This window comes from Myotis daubentonii, chromosome 7 (genome assembly GCF_963259705.1).
Source record: "Myotis daubentonii chromosome 7, mMyoDau2.1, whole genome shotgun sequence".
Taxonomy (NCBI): domain Eukaryota; kingdom Metazoa; phylum Chordata; class Mammalia; order Chiroptera; family Vespertilionidae; genus Myotis; species Myotis daubentonii.
In genome coordinates, this window is record NC_081846.1 from 8,218,684 (window position 1) to 8,242,585 (window position 23,902).

Below are 23,902 nucleotides of genomic sequence, written 5' to 3' on the forward strand. Positions count from 1 at the left end.
ACCTAACTATGAAAACCATCATAGAAATGTCTAACACACAGTATTATCCTGTTATCTACTCACTCGTTATCTTTGCTATAGAAATATTTAAGAAACTGATATTTTAATGATGGTAATATACAGTAGGATAAGAAGCCTCATAAAATTAATAATACCACCTTGACTTGCCCTTAAATAAGATGCTCCCACCTCTGGGTTACCTACTTTCTTACATTCTATTGCACTTAAGTGAAACTTTAAGGACCAACCTTGAAAGGGAGAAGATACATATATGCTCAAACATGAGGCAGATTTTTTTTTCTTCCCCCTAGAATAGTTCTCAAGAAAGAGTGAGTCACCTCATAGTCAAATCCTTGTCTAAATCTCTGTATTACTTCATTATGTAAAACAGAGGTTTGCTTGGAGAAAACACATTTGGCTAAAAAACCCCTCCATCATTACTAGCTTTAAATGTCGATAGAAATAATCTACAAAATCTGTTTTTTAAACAACAATTCCAAACAGATGTAATACCTATTTCATAAAATTGCAAATGTTGGATATGATTTGCAAAAGCCTATTAAGATAACTGTAAAGAACACTACTGTGGGTGTTGCATGCTGGAGATCAAAAGTACTCACCTAGAGGAAAAAATTGTTAAGCACCCCCCTATTTTGTTCCGTTATTATGTGTATGTAATTTGGCATACAGTTTACAGTGACTGAATCATATTTGAATCACAAAAAGCACTAACTCTTGCCCAGCTGGTGTGGCTCAGTAGTTGAGCATTGACCTATGAACCAGGAGGTCATGGTTCCGAGTCCCAGTCAAGGCATATGCCCGGGTTGCGGGCTCAATCCCCAGTGTGAGGCATGCAAGAGGCAACTGACCAGTGATTCTCTCTCATCATTGATGTTCCTATCTCTCTCTCTCTCCCTCTCCCTTCCTCTCTGAAATCAATAAAAAATTTTAAAAATTTTTAAAAAGCACTGAGTCTCAAAAAAGTTTAGGCAGAAGTGAAATGTGCTGCAACACTGGGTGAGATGACTCAAAAAACAGTGATGAGTTTGTCTTTACTTTGATGGAAGATGCTCGTGACCGATCACATGTGAAGAATTATAATAATTAATTAATGAACTGTAAGGGTGGGGGAAAGTAACATTTCTAAATTAATATTTTACGTAATATGTGATTTTAAAATATATGAGGAGATAAATTAATACATAAAAAATGTAAGCAGACATCTGACCATTTCATCTGCATGTCTAGAGGTTTTATACATTCAAAACTTTTCATTGGGAAAATAGATAAATACTGATACCTCAGGTTCACATTATATTCAGACATATACAGCATTTTTTCTGCTTTAAAAAAAAACAACACACTGAATGATTGCCTAACTTTCCTATGAACCCCAAATAAGTCAAAAGTTCACCTCAAACTTCTGTAAGTGTTCAATTTTTAACTTAATCCTTTCAATGTAATTCATTTAGTTTGCATTCACCTTTTCCTCATAAGGTCAAGGTGAACAAATTATTTTAATCTTATCCTCTTAAAGGAAAATCCTTTTCAATCACTGTATTAATTAAACTGTAAGGCATACAGTCTTAAAATCAAACCAAGCAAATAGTTAAGAGTCTTCGAGTAAGGTAATCTAACACAGTGTCTGTAAAACAAAAATCACTATTATGACTTCCTTACTGAAAAGAGAAGTGGAGGCCATGGGCCCTTCCAGAGTCAAGTTGTACTTTAGAGGCGGAAATACTTGGCCTCAGTAGACATTTTATTCACTTTTATTTGTTTGTTTGCTTTTTAATTCAGCCAAACTAAAAACAAATTCAAATATTAAATTATGTTTTCAGGTACTTAAGCAAACATTTTATCCATTTCTTTTTCTACTTAAAAAGAAAACAGACCCATTCTCTCATAGCATGCATTCTTTGACCAAACGCTAATTTTCCAAAATTTCAGCATTTTCAGTTTTCAATGACTTAATTACACTTGAGTGAGTTACTTTCTTGAGATATATTTAAATGACATCATCAATTAAAAAAACATTCACAGATATAGTCAGAGCATGCACACAATTAAGCATGAACATCAGAGTTCTATGTAGCCTATATGAATTGGTAAAAAGAATCAGAATAATGTCAGCCCATATTCCTTTAAGATGATGCATAATGATTCTCACTTGCCTTATGAGTTCGCAGATCCTTCTAAGTTCATATAGTTAAGAGCAGTGACAGCAGAAGTATCCTTAGAAACATGTGGTACCACCACGAAGTACTAACTACCTAGTGGTGAACCATACGGAGCGAATTGCAAACACTTCCAGGCACAGAGCAGCCAGCAAAGCCAGCTGCAGAGGCAGGAAGTGGAGCGTGGAGTGAGGGAAAGCCTTGAATGAATGCACATGGCATATTGCAGATCTCTGTTGTTTCAGCCCCTCTCCTGCATCAGCCAGTTCTTGTCTTCCTCCTATTGTCATTTCTTCAGATTTTTTTTCAAGAAAATAATAAATCTGGATTTTTAGATGATCACTCCTAATTTTTTAAGTGTTGGCAACCAATTCCATTTACAAAATGTAATAAAAGCCAAATGAAATATTGCTGAGCCCAGCCAGTGTGGCTCAGTGGTTGAGTGTCAACCAATGCACCAAGAGGTCACAGTTTGATTCCAGGTTGCTGGCTCGATCCCCAGTAGGGGGCGTGCAGGAGTGATGTTTCTCTCATCATCGATGTTGCTCTCTCTTCCTCCTCCCTCTCCCTTCCTGTCTCTAAAAATCAATAAAAAACATATTTAAAAAAAACACCATTTCTGGAAACCAGATGCTGCCCATGGACAGCCAGCCTTAAATTTGTGCTTAGAAGACTCAAGACACCCCCTATGTTGTTAAGGATAAAAGTATCCATCAACACTTGTCAAAGATGGTAATGCAGACCTTATCAGGACCACTGCGACAGACAGAGGGGACCCTACAACTGGGTTGCACAGAGCGGAGAGAGTTTGGGCTTAACTCCAAATACAGCAGGGGCCAGTGGGAATTCAGAGCCGAGGAGGATGGTGAGGGTCAGTGGATGGAAAATGACCAAGAGGCACTAGCAGCAGTAAGGAGGATTCTGGCTCAACCAACCTAACAAGATTCTTTGCTGGAGACAGGCCAGGTAATCAGACATCACCTGGGGGATCCTGGAGGATGAGATATGGAGGGTGATCAGATACCAGGGGGAGGGGATTCTGGGTAAACTGACTTAGCAGGGTTATTGTTAAAACTGGAATTTACAAGGAAGTGCAAGGATGGGCCTAGGAGAAGGTCAGGAGCCTGTCGACAGGTTGGTCAAGCAAAGAACCTGAGTCAATGTTTTTCAGTCCCTGGCAGCTCTACTAATAAAAGCCAAGTTCTTTACTCCTAAGAATGACGCGGGGAAATCATCACCCCAACTTTACTAATGCCTAAAAATCCAGTGCTCAGGACCCCAAAGTCTTCTCAAGTTCATAGTTGATGAACTAACCAAGAGCACCCTCTGACCACTAGCTATTAAACGCCCATGATTTGGGGCGATGGCAGGCTGTTCATACCTCAGAAGGCTTTGCTCCTCCCAAGAGATTTATCCTCGTTCCAATTAGAAGATATTTGGTTCAAAAATATCATGTTACTTCAAGCAATTTTATAGTACATCCAGGAAGCCAAGTCTTTCTTTTAATTATTGCAAATCCTGATTATATATCTATATCTATATCTATATCTATATCTATATATATCTCAATACTATATATGCACACACACACACACACACACACACATAACTTGTCTTATATTCCTATCTGACACTTTTGGTAATTTCTTTATTGCCATTTTGGGAAAATATCTTTTCATCTGTTGGGAAAGATGTATGATATGATGATTATAAGCACAGACTCCTAAGCCAGACTGCTGGGATTTAAATCTCAGTTCTACCACTTGGTAGATGTGTAACCTTGGGCAGGTTACTTAACTTCCCTGTGCTTAGTTTCCGATATATTTATTGTGGGCTAATAACTGTGCCTATGATGAACGATTATTGTGTGGATTAAATGAGCTAATATTTGGTGACACTTAGAACAATACCTGGCACTATGCAATGTTTGCCATTACTATCACATTCATCTTGTCATGTGTGTGTGTGTGTAGACAGAGATGAATGAATGCGCACTGTATATTTCAGTTGTTTCAGAAATACTCAAAATATGGTCCTTTAACCATTTATAACCATCTCCCCTGAAAGACTGTTAGAAACATAAATTCATAGGCCCAGAATCAGAATCTCTTAGTGTTCTATGTGCACTAAGATTCCACGTAAGATTTGTTATATACACTGAAGCTGGAGGATCAATGTTTACATTGCCTTTGCTTTTACTTAGTATCTTTAGAGATTATGCCAGATGCTTATTATTATCTCAGAATTGTAAAATTTACATGATTAGTATCTACATAAAAGCTTCTTGTGAAAGTGCCATTGTAAATTTCAGAAAACTATCCGTATCAATATGACTGACAGATAAGGCTACTCATTGCAAAATTTCCTGATTAGGATGTCCTGGCCAATGTCTGCTATTTCCTAAAGGGCACCTAAAGAATTGCAATCTTTTCTTTGGTTTCAAGTAACTATGCCATGTTACATCATACCAAACTTAAAGACACACCCCCACCGTTTAAAAGAATTCATTATCAATACAGAATTGCATACTTCATGGTATGTGCAGGAATATGTTGCTATTCCCTTTCTGCCAATGAGGCTTCAGAGTTCACACTCTGACCCATGAATCAGGAGGCAGAATTGATGGAAAAGAAAATGCCTTAATCTCACATCACAACTCTTGACATTAAAGTCACAGGAGCGTTATACAAATGCAGCTTTAAGTGTCAAAAATTATTATAAATAAAAAATAGGGAAACACAATGAATAGAATATGCTTTAAATGTATGGGCATACCTCGCTTTATTGCGCTTGGCTATATTGCACTTCTTTACAAACTTTAGGTTTGCGGCACCCTGTGACAAGCAAGTTGATCAGCATCATGTTTCTACCAGCATTTGCTTACTCCGCATCACATTTTGGTCATTCGCACAAAATTTTAAACTTTTTCAGTATTACTATATTTGCTATGGTGATCTGTGATCCATCTGTAGCCACCAACATCAAGGCAAGGCCCTCTACCAGCAAAAGATCTTGCTGAAGTCGCAGATGATGGTGAGCAATGAAATTTTTATCAATGAAATATTTTTAAAGATATGTACATTTTTTGAGACATAATGCTATCGCACACTTAGTAAGCTACAGTAGAGTGTAAGCATAACTTTGGTATGCACTGGAAAACAAACACGTGCATGTGACTCGCTTGCCTGTGATTTGCGGTGTCTGGAGCTGAACCCGCAGCATCTCAGAGGTGTGCCTGTGCACCTGTTACATTTACCTGAACCGAAAGAAAGGAAAGTGTCCCACAGTACTTTTAAAAGGCTTGTTTTTATCTTCCAGAGAATGGATAAATATCAACATGTTCTAACTTTTAAAAAATAATTTTTAAAAAACACATACTCCAGGGACTAAGTGCCCCCTAATGTATTTTCTGAGCATTTATAAGCAGCATCTGATAGGCACAGGTGCCTGCCAATCAGAGCAAGATGTTATTGGATAGGTGGAAAGAAGAGCAAACGGGGACTTTTAAGGCCTGAGTTATAACTTGTTGAGTGTTTGGGGATTACCTGTAAAATGGGGAGGATTACCTGTAAACTGGGTTTGAATCAAGCTTCCAGGTTACTTACCTAATAGCATCTTAGAGTCCTGATAGGATTTTTAAACAATTCCCTCTCTCAGACTACATGCTTCTGTTTTTTCATTCTGGCAAGAAGTTAGGACTCTGCTAAGACATCTCTCTTTGTGAAACTCCATGCAGCAACAAGAATATTAGTAGCTTATGTAGTGGTAATAGTGGTAGCTGTAGTATTGCTCTTGGAAGCTAATCTACCAATACTGCTTTAAAAAACTGATAATTTTTCCAGAACAAGGAACCTAGTATTTCAATGCAAACTTTAACACAGTTCTTTTGGAAAATAACCCCTGGGGTCTGTCCATAATTATAGTAAGTGAAAAGCAATGAACTGAGTAAACAGTTTCACACTGAGAAATTTCTAGAATTTCTGATCTATGGATTTTTCCTTAAACCATTAAGATGCTCATGCAAAGGCATTCACTAGCATGAATGACTGCTACAAAAACCCTCAAGTATCCCCCACACAATATCTCCTAAAATCCTGAATGGAAGAATATAAGCCAAGTTAAAAAAAAAAAAAAAAAAGAAAGAAAGACTCTTTTAGTTTCAGAAAGCTCTCTGGAAGTGATTCGGCAAGATAAGACATAGGCTTGCCTTTGGCACTCTTGGTAAAAAGGTTGCCAATGAAAATGAAAATTTCAAATGGATATCCAAACCTTGAGCACATAGAAATGATACGTGAGCACACCATTGCCCTAGATTTCCAAACTTCCATTCCAAGGTCCTTGCTCCCCGCTCATTAGCCCCAAAACCTGGTGTCCACAGTGATCCTACCTAATACCCAGTGAAGTCAGATAACTTGTTCAAGGTCAAATATCTGTCCAAATGTAGATAAATATTTAGGAACAGTCAAAGGATTAGGGCTGGCTCTAGCTTCATTAGCATAATAAACAAAGCACAAGGCCAGGGAAAACCACTTCTTTTCTCTTTCTCTGAATAACTCAAAGTCAAATTCTTAGAGCCTAAATATTTCACAAGTACTTTTTAATGGATTTCCTTTAGAGAAAAATGTTCTTATTATAAGTACTAAAATTGTCATAGCATGCTAATATGTCTCTTTTAAAACATGTTGGCACTGTAGGTAACATCAGGCACTGAACTAACCCCTTTACACATTATTGTCAATTAATTCTCACAACAATTGTATAACAGAGATATGATCATGCCCACTTTATTGAAGAAGCAGCTCAGAAAGTACTGTCACACACTTATCAAAGGAAGAATCAGAATTCAAACCCATGTCTTCAGGACAGTAGTGCCTTTGTGCCACTGATTATGCTAAACTGCCAACTTGGGTCATGTGATAATCATTAATTTTAGGGTGTGAGTCAGGACTAATCAACTTTTCTACGGATAAGTCCTACTTCCTGTTTGTACATGCATGTGTGCATGCATGCATGCATGTGGCATGTACATGCATAGGTGATATCATGTATGGATGAGTTAACTGAATGGTGAGAGCTCAACCTCATGCCTCCACTAACATCCTGTCACCTTCTTGAGGTGACGGACTGAAGCAGATGGTCAGTTCTAAAAAGTGATGAAGTCACTGATTTAGCTAATCCATAAAACAAGGTCATTCACTTTTGTTTATTGTGTTAATGCGTATAATAAATGTTTATTAATCAACTGTTATGTGCTGGGAATGATGTCAGCTCCTGGAGATAAAGTACTGAATAATATCAGCTTTATAAAAAAACTCCACCTATGGATTTGTATCTGATAATTGAACTGTTTAGTACACGTAGATGCAACATCTGCCTATGATTTAAAATGCTTTTCTATTTAATCAAACATAACTCCTTTGGATCCCTGTCTCGTTTTTTATTATCAATTCATTCCAGTCATCTAAAACAAATTCACACTCGTTACATTTATTTTCATGAATCCCTCTTTCTTTTATTTTTCTTGTGGCCAAAAAAAGTTTTGTCCCAAAATGAGTGTGATCAACATGGGTCCCAGCTGACTGATGAATGACATGACTCACACAATGAAGACCTTCAGCAAGTATTCATCATAAACGCTGTAAATATGAAGTGCTTATTAGAACCACGTAGCCAACACAAAGTAAAATGGGTATGCACACTCACATAACATGGTAATAACCCCGGAATCTCCATTACATGGAATGGCTGATATGCAACAGTCTGACCTGCAAAAAATGGCAATTTCATATGGTCCTACCTGATATTGATGTTGACCCTCTCTCTGAACTGTACTACATATTGACGTTAAGCAACCCTACCATTCAGGCAAAATCTATCACTGAGTTAAATTCTTTTTAAAGTGTAAATATAACACTAATTTCCCCCAAAACCCAGAATAGCATCCCATCTGCCAATACCCATTATGTCCAATCACAGAAAACACTTCTAATTTAATCTCTCCTATTCAATGACTGCAGGTACAAAGGCAATTTGTTATATGAAAACCAATTTCTGTTAACACGATCAGAGACAGACATGATTTCAAAGAGCTAAAGCTAATATCCCATATATAACAGATATAAATCCCACAGCACTGGATGGGGGGAAAAAAACACACACAACTATTACCAGAGAGTTCACTAAATATAATTAAAGAAAATATTAGGCATCTGAAAGGGCTGGGGGCAAAAAAAGAAAAGCTAAGTCTTTGAGGACCACAAAACCTAAAGATGTTTTTCTCTACATTCGTTCAAGAGAATCTGTTTCTGGGTTGAGAACTTGCTTGCAAATCTCTGCCTAGAGCAAGCCATTCAAAGCCAACTTGTTAACTCCTAATAAAACAAGGCTTGGAAGGAAAACGCCTCCAGGCCCATAAGTGAGGTGGACCAGCCGGCACTGATAAGTCTGGATGACTGTTCTTAGGTGTATTTTCCCCTTATTATCAACTTCCTTTTTCCGTCATATTAAGATCCACACAAAAACCCACATATATGTCTAGCATAAAGCAACCTGAATCTGGACACCTCTGTTTTTTGGCCGTAAAAGCTCATAGGACCCCATTATGTTCCATGGAAAAAGTGAGCGTTATCCATCCACCTTTACCCACGCTGCCCCTGAACATTACTGTCCCTTTGGTTTCAAACAATGCTTTATCATAGTGTGGACAATCATTGATCACTTCAAGTATTCCCATAACTGTACGTATAGGATAAAGTTACTTATGTGTAATAACGTCTTTATTTTTCTTCTTTCTTTTAATCTGAAGCTATAGTTTCAGAGGTGAATTCACACATGAGAAAGGAAAAACACATTTCAGGAACTTAGCATCATTGTTTGGGAGCATTCTATCTTTGCCAGTTAGCTTTCTATGTGTATTAATTCCTTAGTTCAAACCTATTAAAGAAAAATCAATCAAGGAAACAATCAACCTATGATTCATTCTTTTTTACTCTGATTTTATAAAACTTAAATGTCTTAGGCCATTTCTTAAGGAAAATACTCAATAAACTAGCTAGAAAAACCTCAAAGGCATGTTTTCCTCAGGCTATATAAATGGTCAATTTTTACTCCATACAGGTGTCTCTTTCAGTGGAAGTGACTATTACTAAATCTTCAGCTCAATAACTAATTAGCAGAAAAAGAGAATGACTCTGATTACTAATTGGCAAAGGACATTTGTAAAATGATTCAAACAACCCAGTATTTTCTTTTTTCTCTCAATTGAAAAATCAGATAATAAATAAGATCAGTCACGATATAATATGTGCAAAAATAAAACTGTTCTAAGTGCACATATGTTCAAATAAGCTCATCTACATAATTTAATTCTATTACTATTTACTAAGTACCTACAATGTTCAAGGTCCTACACTCACAGGGCTCTGAGGAAGTCACACAGTGGATGTTTCTGAAAAGAATTACTAATCTAGTGGGAGTTATTCAAGAATCGAGACTACTGGGGAACACAGGACATAGAAAGGTGAGAGTTGAAGGGCCAGCATTAGCACTCATAGCCTCACTGGTATTCCAGGTGATTCTAGATCAGCCGTGGGCAAACTACGGCCCGTGGGCCGGATCTGGCCCGTTTGAAATGAATAAAACTATTGAAAAAAAAGACCGTACCCTTTTATGTAATGATGTTTACTTTGAATTTATATTAGTTCACACAAACACTCCATCCATGCTTTTGTTCCGGCCCTCCGGTCCAGTTTAAGAACCCATTGTGGCCCTCGAGTCAAAAAGTTTGCCCACCCCTGTTCTAGATTAATGCTCAAGCTCTTGGGACTTCAGGACTCCAAGATCAGATAACCTCCAAGTCTTACAAAAGTTAAAATGATGGCCCATCATCAGTCAGGCAAACAGCTGGTTAAACTGTCTACCACGGGCAACTGTCATGCTAGTCCCAGCATCTTACACAGCATTTGTACTTAAGAGCTTTGAGCACCTTGCAAACTTAAGTGCTTTTCAGCTTTCAACCTGGTAAATTGTCTGAAGAAAAACAAATGATTTTTGATCAAGAAACCAAGAGAATTCTCTGATTTTAACTAACTGGTCCCCGCCCCACCCCCGCCAAATTAGAGGACATCACTACAATCATGCCAGATTTTAAATAAGCTAGACATTTTCTGGTCTAAACACCAAAATTCTCTTTCACAACTCTGTAGATTCTTCATCAGTCACCGCCAGATATATCTTTGTTTCTGAGTTTTTAATTTTGGTTCAGGGCAAGACAAGTGGAAATCTGAAACTATGGGAAATCGAAAGCATGCTGGAAGTACTAATAAATGCTAAGAATTAAAGAGACCTGTTCCACTATGCATCCTGTCAGGTATATAAAGCAGATGCATAAATTTATTTTTAAATGACAAAACATGTGACAAAAAGTCTACATTCTATAGTCATTATTTCATATATAACATTGAGTTTTTGAAACCAGGCCTTGTGTCTTATACTCCTTTCAAACAGTAAGCATACATGATGGATGGATGGGTGAGTGGATGGATGGATGGATGGATGGATGAAAGGAGGAAGCCAGGAAAGCAGATATTCTATCCTTTTTAAGCATGTATTTTAAATGGCTTATAAATAGTATAAATATAAGCAGATAGCAAATTTGTTTCTTTTAACCTACAAACGACTTGTTGACAAACAATTGTTTTACTTCTTAAATATTTATGAATAAACATATTCAGGCTAAAGAAGCAGCTACCTGGAATAAGTAAGGAATGAGCCCACATCTGAGCTAGGGTCCAAGGCATTTTCCGTGCGCCATTCTTCCACATGCCGACTCTCCCAGGAAGCTTCTAGTAGGGAGGCCAGGGAGGGTACGGGGACTGGTGAACAGTCGCCCGAGCTCAGCAGGGACTGTCACAGTGAAACTGTGCAAGCTCTTCCAAGTGTTGGAAAACCAGTAAGATAAAAAGTGGTTGACTGTGAAAGTGATGTTTCTATTTCCAGGAATCCAATGTTGGTATGAAACTCAAGGGCCTGATGCTGGCATTACTGTCAGCAAGGTACAGTATAAGCAGGGGACAAACTTCCTTGCCAAACACCTGGATTTAGATCCAAAGCCGAAAGCACGTTTCTTTCATAACGCGGAGGAAGAACAAGGTAGACAACAGTAAGTGACTTGTACCTCCCGAGAGCCCAGCACCAGCAGGGGCAGCAGTCCCGGCCGCTGATTAAAGGCACTGTCCTGACCACCGACAGCACCGTGGCGAAGCGAGGGCCGCCTCCTGGAGCCAGGTCAGAGGACACTGACTCCTCTATGCAACTCGAAGGCACCACTTTGTAAATGACACAATCATTTTGGGGTACAAGAGGTGCTTTAAATGTGGTAACATTATATCATTTCAGCTATAATGATCATAATTACTTATTTCTTTTAATCACAACCCACTTAACCACTTTAGTACAGAGGACTAGTTCAAGGAGTTTAATTTCCATTCAACATCTAATCTTTGTGTTTACTGAAACCCTTCCCGGGCTTTGTTTACTGTCTGCGCGCTGGCCTGGACGTTTGATCTTGCAGGACTAGATCAGACAGCGTCAGATAAAATACTGATTACTAGAATAAACCAGGCTTGGGGAAGGAACTCTGATTTTTAACATCCTCGTTGCTCCCAGCTTTTTAATATTTTGCTAAATAAACTCAAATAAACAAATAGAATTAAGACAACTAGCAATCAGGGGATTCTTGAGCAATGACTGAGAAGAAGAAAGTGATGGGGATAATTTTGCTTTTTGAACAAACTATGGGGTTTGGTTAGGTCCATGCATTCTAGTGGTATTATTTTATGACACAAATAATTTCCCGATATGCACTAGTATCCATGTGAACTTGCGATGACCCCCTAATTCTGTGACATATTAAATACTTGTCACAGTATTTGAGCTCGACCTTACCAGAGACAACAGTTCACTTGGTGTTTGGTGCCAAGTGCAAAACACTTTAGATATAAAATTATTTTTTAACTTGTTAATTTTTAATTAGGAAAGATTTAAAATACAAGAGCCCTTCTTTGTTGTCACTATCTTATTCTTATAAAATCCCCTGCATGAGTAGACTGCCATAAAAGTATCGTTGCTAATGGTATGGCCCTCATAATTCCACTTAGTTTCATAAAAATGGTGGGGAAAGTTTTTGCCTAAAAGTAAGTAACACAAAAGAAGAATTAGGTTAAAAATAAGTTTTTTATTAAAATGTATAGAACAGCCCTAGCTGGTTTGGCTCAGTGGATAGAGCATTGGCCTGAGGACTGAAGGGTCCTAGGGTCGATTCTGGTCAAGGGATCAGTTGTGGGCTCGATCCCTGGCCTTTGTCAGGGTGGATGCGGGAGGCAACCAATCGATGGGTCTCTTTCGATATTTCTGTCTCTCCCCCTCCCTTTCACTCTCTCTAAAAATCAATGGAAAAATATCCTCAGGTGAGGATTAACCAAAAAATAAAATGTATAGAACCTATGAAAGAAAAATTGACGGAGTAAATCCTACATAATCCCAAGAATTCTTGAAAATAATGTGATGGCATGAACATCTTTAGGTCTTTGTGGACTATCCTTGTATCTAACACTAAAACTCCTCCACATTAAACAACTGTTGATATTACCCTTTTTTGTTCTTTTACACAACATGCACGCTTCTTTCCTTATACTTTGAAGCTACTGCTCTACATTGTAAAATGTAGGCCAGAAGCAATTATAGTATGAGATGAACAGCAATAAAAAAATTGCTGTCTAAACCAACCTACTATCCCATTCACCCGCTTCATTTCTTCATGGGATGTAGGCTCATAGTTCTGGACCTTAAAACCAGAGTATACACACTGTCTTCCCATCCACCATGAATGAACACTAACGTTAACTCAAATATGTCTGCGTCGACCATGATTGTCTTTGAAATTAAAGGAAAAAGGTAAACAGAATGTGCTCTGCTATGATCTCTGGGGAAAATAAAGTTAACAGGCTAACCCAAACCAACTTAGGTCTTTTTAAAAAATAAGTGTAAATAGTTTAGCTTTAAGAACAACAAATTCAAAAAACGCACATTAAAATGTTTACTTCAAAATTTAGACAATTCCATTTGTATATAGTTTTTACATCTGTTTTTAATGATATCAAGTTATTGATTGTTCATTTTTCTCATATTTATTTAAGCATTAACTATAGAATTTGCAATCTGATCTTTTTTTTTAATCCTTCCAGTAGACTTTTATTTTTGCCAGGTTTTAGTCATATTTACTTTGATCTTTCCGAGTATATAATTATTTTACTGTTTATTTATTTCTATGAGAAGAGAGAAAAAAATCTGACCTAGGAGATCTATATGTGGCAATTTGTAACAGAATCACATGGCTTATGTTTAGGAAATCATGGTTTTGATTAAGAAGCAACCATTTAGTTCCCACTGTTTTATTAAAACAGACATTAGCAGATAATAGGAAACATACTTGACAATGCAGCCGGCCTTCAGTTTGGGACATCAGTGAGTTAGCGTGAGATTTCCTTCCACGCTGACTATCAGCCATGGGACATGTAACTAGGTAACTGTGGGCTGAAAGCGAGGAGGGAGGGGTGGTGGGGAGGAAGCCCAGAAGGAGGGAGAACTGACTTAGCTCTCAGGAAGAGCCCCGAGGTGGAATTCTGGGTTTGCTACTACTCATTTCCTTCTTTTTATTTATTTATTTATTTATTTTTTCATTTTGAAAATGGATGGACACAAACAGAAATCTTACACACAAAATCATTACTTTCTCGTGAGAACTGGATTCTATGAGAGAGGATCCCCCACAGCAACATCTATTCGGAGCATAAAGCTCCTAGCCAATGAACCGTGTCTGTATAGGTCCAACACGTGCTTTTCTCTGGGGGTCGAGAGTTAATAAAACACTCTTCTCGGGTGTGGGTTTTCTGCGCACCCTCCTACCTGCCGCGAATGCTTTGTTTTCCCTCCCACCCCCTGGGCTGATGCATCAACACCACTTGAACTGTTTTACGGCAGCTTGTGTTTACTTCACACATACCTTAACCTTCCCTGTTCTCCTCCTACCGACACACACGCTCGCATACACACGCTTTCCGCAGGAATGACTAGCTCCATCTCCCTGAACAGCATGTGTACACAGCGTCTGGCAGCCTCTTCAGGTATGTGGATCCTTGACCCCTGATTGAAATCAAGGTCTTAGTCTGTTTTTACGGCACTTAAACAATTTAACTGTGCATTTACTATCTTGAAAAGAAAGAGGGAAAAAACCCTGGATTCCTAAGGAAAACAAGAGAAAAGTAGAAGCCATAAGGGTTAAGGTGTGTGTGCACAGATTCACACAGACACACGCACTCTCTGTAGTGGCCATCCTGAAACTGAAGGGTTTCCAGTCTTTCTGAATCTGGGCTTACACTCCAGATGACTAAAGGAGGACACGCTCTTCCGTTCTCTCGTAACAGCGAGCAAATGGGATTCCACAAGTGACCTTGGAGCTGCGAGATTCTGTTGATTTTTAACCGAAGAGGGTATGTTCAAGCACTTGAACCATCTTATGCTAAAAGAAAAACTTGGAGACAGCACTTACAGAAAAGAAACCCTTCTGAACCATGCAATCATGTCTTGTGGCGAGGAGTTGTTCATCGCATCCTGTACAAGAGTTAATACTAATAATATTCTAAAGCAAGTGCCCGAGCCAGAATCTAGAAGGTCCTAAGAATTTGAGAATAGGTTGAAAAGAAAGAGATCTGAACTCAATCTCCAGTGGATTTCATTTCTTTTGGGAGTTCAACATTTTGACATTTTTATAAGTTGTATACTTAGCATAAAATGCTCTCATTCCTTTGTAATAAAAAATGTGCCTCCAAAGGCAACCTGGTAAACTAACTCCCAAATGTTCAACAACCAGCAAGCGCCCCTTCTACACTCTGAACCCCGAGAGGAACCAGCTGTAGTAAAACAAGTAAATCCATCCTTCACTGTTACCTACTACCCACCAACCATGCCACTGGCCCTCAATAGGGCAGTGAACTGACAACAAGGCTACGAGAACCTACAATGAAATGTGATGGATGATATCATAACTATGCAAAATATGGACTGAAATACCTGTGAACATCAACCTATTATATTACCAAAAATTCCCCAAGTGCCCTCAGTGGCCAGCAGCATTTGAATTGAACAGCATTTGAACTGGGGTGAGAACAACGTAATTTTTCCAACATTGACATATGTGCAAAGGCCAAATATCACAGATATATTTAAAGGACTGGATGGTCTAAATCGCATGACATTTATTTTATAAGAGAGCTGTATATTCAGGACCAGACATAATTTCACATGTAAGACATTACTAGTAGTACAACTACTGCTATTAATTATTGTTATAGTAGGAGAGCTACTAATTAAGAGATTTCTTTGTGCTAGTATTAACTTATTAATACTAGCTAGCCAGCAACTTAGATACTTTTATCACTGCAACTTTCAGATAAGGAAACTGAGTCTTGGTGAAGTTAAGAAATGTGTTTGAGCTCACACAGCTGGCAAATGGAAGATAATGATTTGAACACAAGTCCCTTTGCTTTAACCATGGATGGCTCTAGAATTGTCTCCGAATACACACAACAGCAAAACTCCATTTCTGACTCCAAAATTCCTGGGACCACAACAATCCTTCTAATATGTAATTGCTACTTAAACTACAAGTGCTGATTTAACCTAGAATGACTGCTTTTAAACTTTCATTACTATATAAGTGGAAATGATTTATTGATTAGCTTTTAAATAAACATGCCTATGTGAAATAAACCATTTCAAAATATTTTGAAAGATCTCAACCCCCACAAGCATCTCTTGTGAAAACTATAAACCCCATATATTATGCTAAGAATTTTACTTTTAGCTCTAGTGGGTTTGGCTCAGTGGATAGACCACTGGCCTGCGAACTGAAGGGTCCTGAGTTTGATTCTGGTCAAGGGCATATACCTCGGTTTCAGGCCCCGATGGGGGAGCATATGAGGGAAAACCAATCGATGTATCTCTCTCACATCAATGTTTCTCTCTCTGTCTCTCCCCCTCCCTTCCACTCTGTCTAAAAACCAATGGAAAAAATATATCCTTGGGTAAGAATTAACAAAACAGAACAACAACAAAAAAGAATTTTACTTTTAGTTCTAATACCATCTTAGTTTTAAGGAAGTCAATTTGGATCTCTTGATGGAAATATTAAGAATATTATCTTTATTAAAAATTACATAAAATTTTATTTTAAAAGTACACCTAAAATTAGCATAAATTCCAAAGACTCAACAACTCATTAGCCTAAGAAACTGAAAATAGGCTTCAAAAATAAAAAGCTTACCTTTAATCTTCTTGTACTTCTTATACCATCGCCCAAACTCCTGGCACTTGGTTGCTGACACGTTGGCATAATATGTGCTATTTACAATGGATGAAATCATACTCTGTAAAGAAAAAAAAACACACAGTTATTTTTCATAAATGTGAGGACTCTCTTTTAGGGACAAAAAAGGGCACACGATCGCCCACACCAATCTCCTTTGTCTTTTAAGTTGGAAGGGCTCACCCTCCTACAAACTAAACTATTGAACACTAAATATGATTACCTAGCCCTAGCTGGTGTGGCTCAGTGGATAGAGTGTTGGCCTGCGGACTGAAGGGTCCCAGGTTTGATTCCGTCAAGGGCACATGCCATGGTTGTGGGCTCGATCCCCAACAGGGGGCGTGCAGGAGGCAGCCGATCAATGATTCTCTATCATCATTGATGTTTCTGTCTCTCTCTCTCTCTCCCTTCCTTTCTGAAATTAGTAAAAATATATTAACCAAAAAAAAGGCATGATTACCTAAATTTACTACCCCTTTAACTAATACGTGTCAAAGTATAAGGGACAATGTCAAAGATGGGTGGGCAGGCCACGCACGGCAGATGCCCAGGGAGAGAACAGTTGTGATTTAGGAACCAGAGCACCAGGTGAGACCCGAAGCCGCAGCCTCTGTCACCCAATAATGCCTTTCAGATGCGCCTGTTCCCTCTCCAACTGCAGCGAGCCCAGAGAGCCAAGAGCCAGGGAACATCCGTGCTGCACGCTGCAGAACAACGTTTAGGGAAATAAGTTAAATTAATATAATTTATAGGAACGTGTGATTAGCACTGGTGTGAAAATTCACCCAATGAAAAAATTAACAGTGCTATTTTGGAGCCAGGGAAACTAGGCCTAACACTTGTACTATGTGTCAACCAAAAATGAATCCAAGCTAAGCCTTTCTGAGTGCCTCCTGCTGGATTCCTCTCCTCCTCCTCCTTCCCTTCCTCCTCCGCGACTGTGGTAGCAAGAGAAGGGGAACATAACCCATTCACCACTGAGAAACTAAAATGGTGATCACACACCTTAAATTTTCTACAGCTATGTTTTCAGGCAATATACCATGCCCGGGCTAGCGCTGGTGGCAAACAGTAACTTATACCTCAATGAGTGTGATAGGGCAGGCGTTGTTTTATAAATAGGTTTTATTGCTGCAGCTTCTGTCTAAAAACAAATGGACACAAACAATGCAGGAGCTCTGAAGGTTTTATATCCTGCCTTGGACTCATCTTTCTCTAGAACAGGCCCCCCAGATACAACGCAGCTGAGCGAAATCTTAGGGCGTCTCCTGGGGTTGCTGCAGAGGAGCTGATGAAACGGAGGATGGCGCGTTATCCACCAGGCGGCTCTAGCGCCAGCATGGTCCTCACAGCCGCCCACTGGAAACCACGCCCTCTGCGAGCCCACAGGCTCCTTCTCTCCAATCAGTGTGCAGCGCTGGTGGGGGAGGGGCCCTAATTCAATTCCCAGAAACCCCTTGGGCCCTTTCGCCTGAGCAGATGGCCACCCTCCCCGGGTCGCTGATCTCTAAGTGACAGCTCTGCTCTCCAAGGGGAAATAAGGAGAACTCTCAACTCAGGATCTGAGCGCAGCCCTCGGAGCGCCTGAGTGTGTTGCCGAACTTTCGGGCCTCGCCCGCTGCCCTGGAAGATCTGTGGGACCCGAGCCTTCCCGAGGGGGGCCTGCTGTGGATACTATTAACAAAGCGGGGAGGAGTCTCGTCCTAGCTGGGCCAGTGCCCTCTGGCTGAGCTGTTCTCTGTGTCCTGGTCTGAGATACCCAGACCTGGGATGAAGTGACTGTATCTGTTTCCATTTTCTCTTCCTCCCTCATGTCTACCACAGTGCTGATGTGGGGTAGCTGAGTCACTGGAATATAAGAGATGAAAAGGGACAGCGATGAAATTTTAAAATGCGAAATTGAAATGTCATAATAACGGAAGATTTAACGTGAAAGCCTCCTAGGAGTAGAGGCACCGTCACCTTGGTGGCTGTGAACCATGGCAAGTGGACTGGTCATCTCGGAGGCTGTCTGTAGGGATGCTATCCCCCCAAAAGGCCCTGGCTACGCAGCCACGCAGGAGTCAGCACTAAGCCTTTGCTGCAAATGATTTCACATCCAGAGCAAAGGAAGGTGAGCTCAGAAGCATCAGCACCTGTCTTCCCAAAAATGCCTTTCAGATGGGTCCCCTTTCCTGCTGCAGCAGAAAGACTGAGGTGGGGAGTGCCTCAGGCCCTGCCCGGAGCTCAACTCCTCCGCCCTAGGACGGGCCACAACCCAATCACTCGGGGCCTCACACCGTCCACGTGTCCACGTGTCCACGTGTCCACATTCCCTGCCTTCATGCTTTGTCTTTGCTCCACAGGCACCTTCCCTGACACAGCCCCACGCCAGCGTCGACCCAGGTGGAGAGGAGATGAACACCTGGCTTTCTATGGCTCTGTCACCAGTCCTCCGCTGGGGGCACACTCACACTCAATTAAAAAGGAGGTGGCTACGGAGACTCAGCCAGATCTGTTCTCTTCCCCAGAGCGCTATACATTGGTTTTCATCTTTACTGATCGAAGAACAAAAAATAAACTGAGCCAAGGAACTATGGGTAGTAAGTGAAGAGAGCTTCCTAGCTAATGGGAATATTTAGTCACTGGAAAGATCTCTTCCAATTTGTGGCAAATTTTATTCCTACTAGTTCTCTACAGGTCTTTCCACATAGTTGACACTCGGAGAAGTCTTACTGATATAAGGTTGTATAATCCCCCCAAAAGCTTTAAAGACAGAAGAGGTACATCTTGGGGATGTGTTAGATGCAAGGTCATGTTATGCCCTATTACTTCAGTTTCAAACATGGACATGCCCTAACCCTACATTGGACTGTTACATTCTCATAGCCCGAGTCTGAGTTACTAGGCCTCACTAGAATATTCTGGATGCATACTACAAGGTCAACTTCATTTTAATGTCAACTTATTTTTAAAAAATCGAAACTTAACTCCTTATAAACAACACTGCAAGGGGCTAAGGCAGACGCAGCACATGCGGCCTTGACAGGGAAGCACGCCCAGAGGGCGGGCACAGGGAACCTGGGTTTGCCACGTGTCACCGTTCTCCACCACATGTGTTAAACCTTTACCGTCCCTGAAGCTGAGACGCATCTTACATCAGTAGCATGTTAGACCTGATGAGATAGTTGCTGCAAAAATGGAATGAGTAATGATTAAAATCTCCCCCACCTACTACCCTGCCAAAAAGATCTAATTTCCATTTACTGCTTTTTCAAAGACGTATATAATTCTGCAGTTTCCGTTGCTCTTTTATGTTTTCCAGTCATTCTCAAGCAACCACAGAACTTTTAGCATCCCCACACCTTCCTGATAAATGAACAGGAAAGTTCTCTTCCAATCCAGAATGCAACCAAACCCTGAGTGCCCAAGTCAATATAACGCCATGCTGATACACGTCAAAAAGATGAGTGCACTGTTATGTGTTGGCTAACCAAAGGGCTGTGCTTTATGGAGGGTTATATTAAAGTAACTGTGCATATACTGAGCTCATTTCTTCTTTTTTTTAAAAATATATTTTTATTGATTTCAGAGAGGAAGGGAGGTGGAGACAGAGATAGAAACATCAATGATGAGAGAGAATCATTGATTGGCTGCCTACTGCATGCCTCACACCAGGGGCTGAGCCTGCAACCTTTGCCTGGAATCAAACCTGGGACGTTTTAGTCCGCAAGACTACGCTCCTCCCACTGAGCCATACTGGCTAGGGCTGAGCTCATTTCATGTTGCATGGAGCAGGCTATAAGAAAGAATGGGAGGACACACATACAATGGGAAGTCAAGGCAGCACCTCAGACACTTGGTCACAGCCAGGAACATCACATAGACAGGGATACACCACAGCTACTTTATAGGAAAATATTATGTGTTAAAATAAATAGGAAGGCTTAACAGGTCCTGCCAACTACAGAAATGTTCTGGAAGTTCCAGACTTCTTTGTAATTAATCACGAGATTATAAATATGAAGACTGTAGATGGGGTGTATAATCAAAGTGTCCTCATTTGCAGTCACTCTGACACATCATTTGCCACTAATATTTGCAAGTTTGGGGGGGTTTTTTATATAAAAGGAGGTATTTGAGAAATCGAAATATACCAGAACTAGCTACTCCAAACTTTACTAGCTCATTTGAATTTGCTCCACGCCAAATTGCAAAAGCATATCATAATACTGCTAATAGTACTTATGAGAGCTAAGTAGACTGACTGCCTTATCTAAAAAGAAATTTTGTTTTAGGTTCCTCAGACAAATGTTAACCACATTCGTGTGTGTTTTTCACTAGTCAGAGAACAGATGTCACCTGTGATTAGAACTAAGGTTCCAATTTTCAAATTGAGGGCACGAAGCTCAGAATGTAGCATCTTGTCCAAAGTCAAAAAGCAATGGGTAGCCCCACAAAGAGACACCACTACCAGGCCCCACTGTGTCATGGGTCTCTTAAGAAGGAAAGAGAATGAATGAAAGGAAGGACATATTCCCCACCACCTCCATCTGCCAGCACACGCTCAACACTGGACACTGCAATCAATTCTTTAGACAAAGCAGGGAACAAGGTGACGGAAAGTAAAACAACGGTGTGACCTCAGGCCCCTTCTATGAGCGGATTAAGTTTCGAGTCAGAGAAAACTAAGGAATCAAACTTAATAGGAAAAGCAAAACAATAACCATGAACTAAGATGATCTGTACAAGACACTTAGAAAGATCTGAGGATCCCCTCTCCCTCCCCCAAAAGAGAAAGATAAAAGAATAGTCTGTTCTTCACTGCCTTCCCCGTGGCTCAGTGAGATTTGTTTGAACAGGAACGTTATAATAAGAGTAGCCAACCTGCAGACACATAATACCGTTGCTCTAAAAAAGAACATTTTAAAAGCAAAGTGGATGGTTAGACGTTCTGCCAGTGGAAATGTCCTGTTTAGCAAGAAGAGTGTGAGAGTAAGGGAGAAGCCGGCATCTCCAGCCTCTTGGCCCACGCTAACCTGGAGGACAGCATGACGCAGGCGATAACTAATGCGTGCGTTCCTTGCTCATTTTCGGCTTCTTCGTGCTGCTCTGTGATATGCTAAATAACATCCTGAACATGAGATGATAAGGATACTTCAATTAAGTACGGCGAGAAACAAAACCTGATGTGGAGGAGTTACTTGGTCATGAAAAACTCACTCGATGCCATTCGGCAGCCTCCCACCATGGCTTTCCAGCCCTTTCTGAGCTACGTGATCTGTGTGATCCGAGTGGAAAACCATTACCATCGGCGCTGAAAGAACCACTTCCTCCGGGCTTGGGGCGTAAGAAGCCCCAAAATAACCGCGGAAAGGCTTGCTTATCGAATGGTGGCCCCTCCTCTGGGGGCCTGGGGTGCGGACACCTGCCTCGGAAGGGTGTCAGGATTCGGGGAGATGATGCGTGGAAAAGTGCTAACACAAGATGCGGGATCAATGGATGCCGGCTCTCTCCCCTCTGTGCAATCACTTCGCATGGACCCTCCATCACCCACTCAGGTGTTCTTTCAAGCTGCCAGAGCCTCCGTCAACCTGAGCTCATGAGCTTGGGCCTCGAACTAAAACAACTTTGCATGAAAATAACAACTGAGAGCTGGTTACTACAAGACAGGGTGCATCCTCACTTTATACGCAAATTTAAGATTCAACTAAACAGACAATTGGCAACTGGTTAGCACAGGACTGGCCCAGAAGTTATCATCTGCTTGTCTGTAGGTGAGACACAATCAACTGGTTTTCTTCTCCTGGCCCAACTGGCTGCCTGATTTCACCGCCCAATTATGTTGGCATATGGTACATGTAAGTTAGTCATTTAATGATCCCCAAATGGACCATGTTTGCCAGGGGTAACAGAAATAATTATCTTACAGCCTCTTTCTAAAGAAGACTAGCAATGCTATTCCACCATCATACTGGAAACCTAGTCACGTGTTCGCAGTTCTGTAACTTTGGTCAGTCATTTTATTCCATGAATACTTGACAGTAAAACCGCAACTAGGGACATGGGACAGAGCTTTGAAAACATATCTACATGCTTGAAATAAGCCAACACACAAGGAGAATTATTCTATGACCTTACTTTTATGAGGTGCCAAAACAAGCACATTCACAGAGACAGGAACTAGAAGAGGGGTCCCAGGGGCTGAGGAGGAGAGGGGACGGGGGATTATAACTTCATGGACATAGACTCTCTCTTTGGAATGATGAAAAGTGTGGAAACAGATGGGAGTGATGGTTGCACAACACTGTGAATGTAATTAATGACACTGAATTGTAAACTTAAAAATGGTTTTAAAAGATAAACTTCATGTTATATGTATTTTATCACAAAAAAAATTTTTTAAGCATATCTAGAGTCACAGAGAGCATGGTTGGGGAGAGGGGGCGGGCAAAGGGACATTGGAAGGTGCATTCATTCACAGATTGTTTGTTCTTTCAATGCAATTTTCATCAACAAGATGGTCTTTTCATCCATTCCCTTTGGTCCTCCTAACCTATGAGGCTGACAAGGCAGGGACTGTGAGCTCTCCTTATTTCAATGGATCAAAACCCTGAGGACTGGGGTTTTATCATTTAACTCTCCCTCAATTAATCAACACTAATAAAAGAGAAAAATGGTAATTGGTGTACGAGCTACCCTTTTCATTGGCTAATCAGGGCTACATGCAAATTAACTGCCAACTAAGATTGGCAGTTAACTGCCAACAAGATGGCGGTTAATTTGCATATGTAGGCACAATGCAGGGGGCGAAAGGGAAAGCAGGAAGAAGCCCCCTGCCACTGACAGTAATCGGAAACCCAGGGGGGAGCTAAGAGCTGGGGGGCAGGGCAAAGGCGGCCCTGGGGCCGCCTTTGCCCTGCCCCCCAGCCATGATCGGAGAATCAGGTGCCTTTTCCGCCCTGGCCAGTGATAGCAGGAAGTAGGGGTGGAGCCAGCGATGGGAGCTGGACACGGTCGAAGCTGGCAGTCCCAGGAGCTAGGGGTCCCTTGCCTGGGTGCCGGTCCATCCTTGCTGTTTCAAGGGACCTGGCATATATGGCATACGGTTCTTAATATGTTTGCTCACCTTCTTGGCGCTGTGTTTTAACCAAGGTCACCTCTCCGAGAAAGGTTGAATCCCCAGGTAGGGATTTTCCCCTGAAGTTAGGGAGGGAATAAAACCCCTCAACTAAGTGCCAGGCGGGTAATTAATCCCTTTAACTACAAACAATCATGCTTAAACTACATAATCTTTTCTCCCTGGAATGGAGATAAGAAACGC

At 40.6% G+C, this 23,902-nt stretch overlaps 1 protein-coding gene across 10 annotated transcripts in view; it reads right to left on the bottom strand.

The window, feature by feature from the left end:
* The window catches only part of SATB2 (SATB homeobox 2), a 184,478-nt gene that overhangs the window by 71,241 nt on the left and 89,335 nt on the right, over positions 1-23,902 (bottom strand). For all 10 annotated transcript variants that reach the window (XM_059702663.1, XM_059702661.1, XM_059702662.1 and 7 more), the window contains one exon: positions 16,558-16,660. In XM_059702663.1, the coding sequence (XP_059558646.1) occupies positions 16,558-16,660 (103 nt within the window). The remainder of the gene's footprint in view (positions 1-16,557; positions 16,661-23,902) is intronic.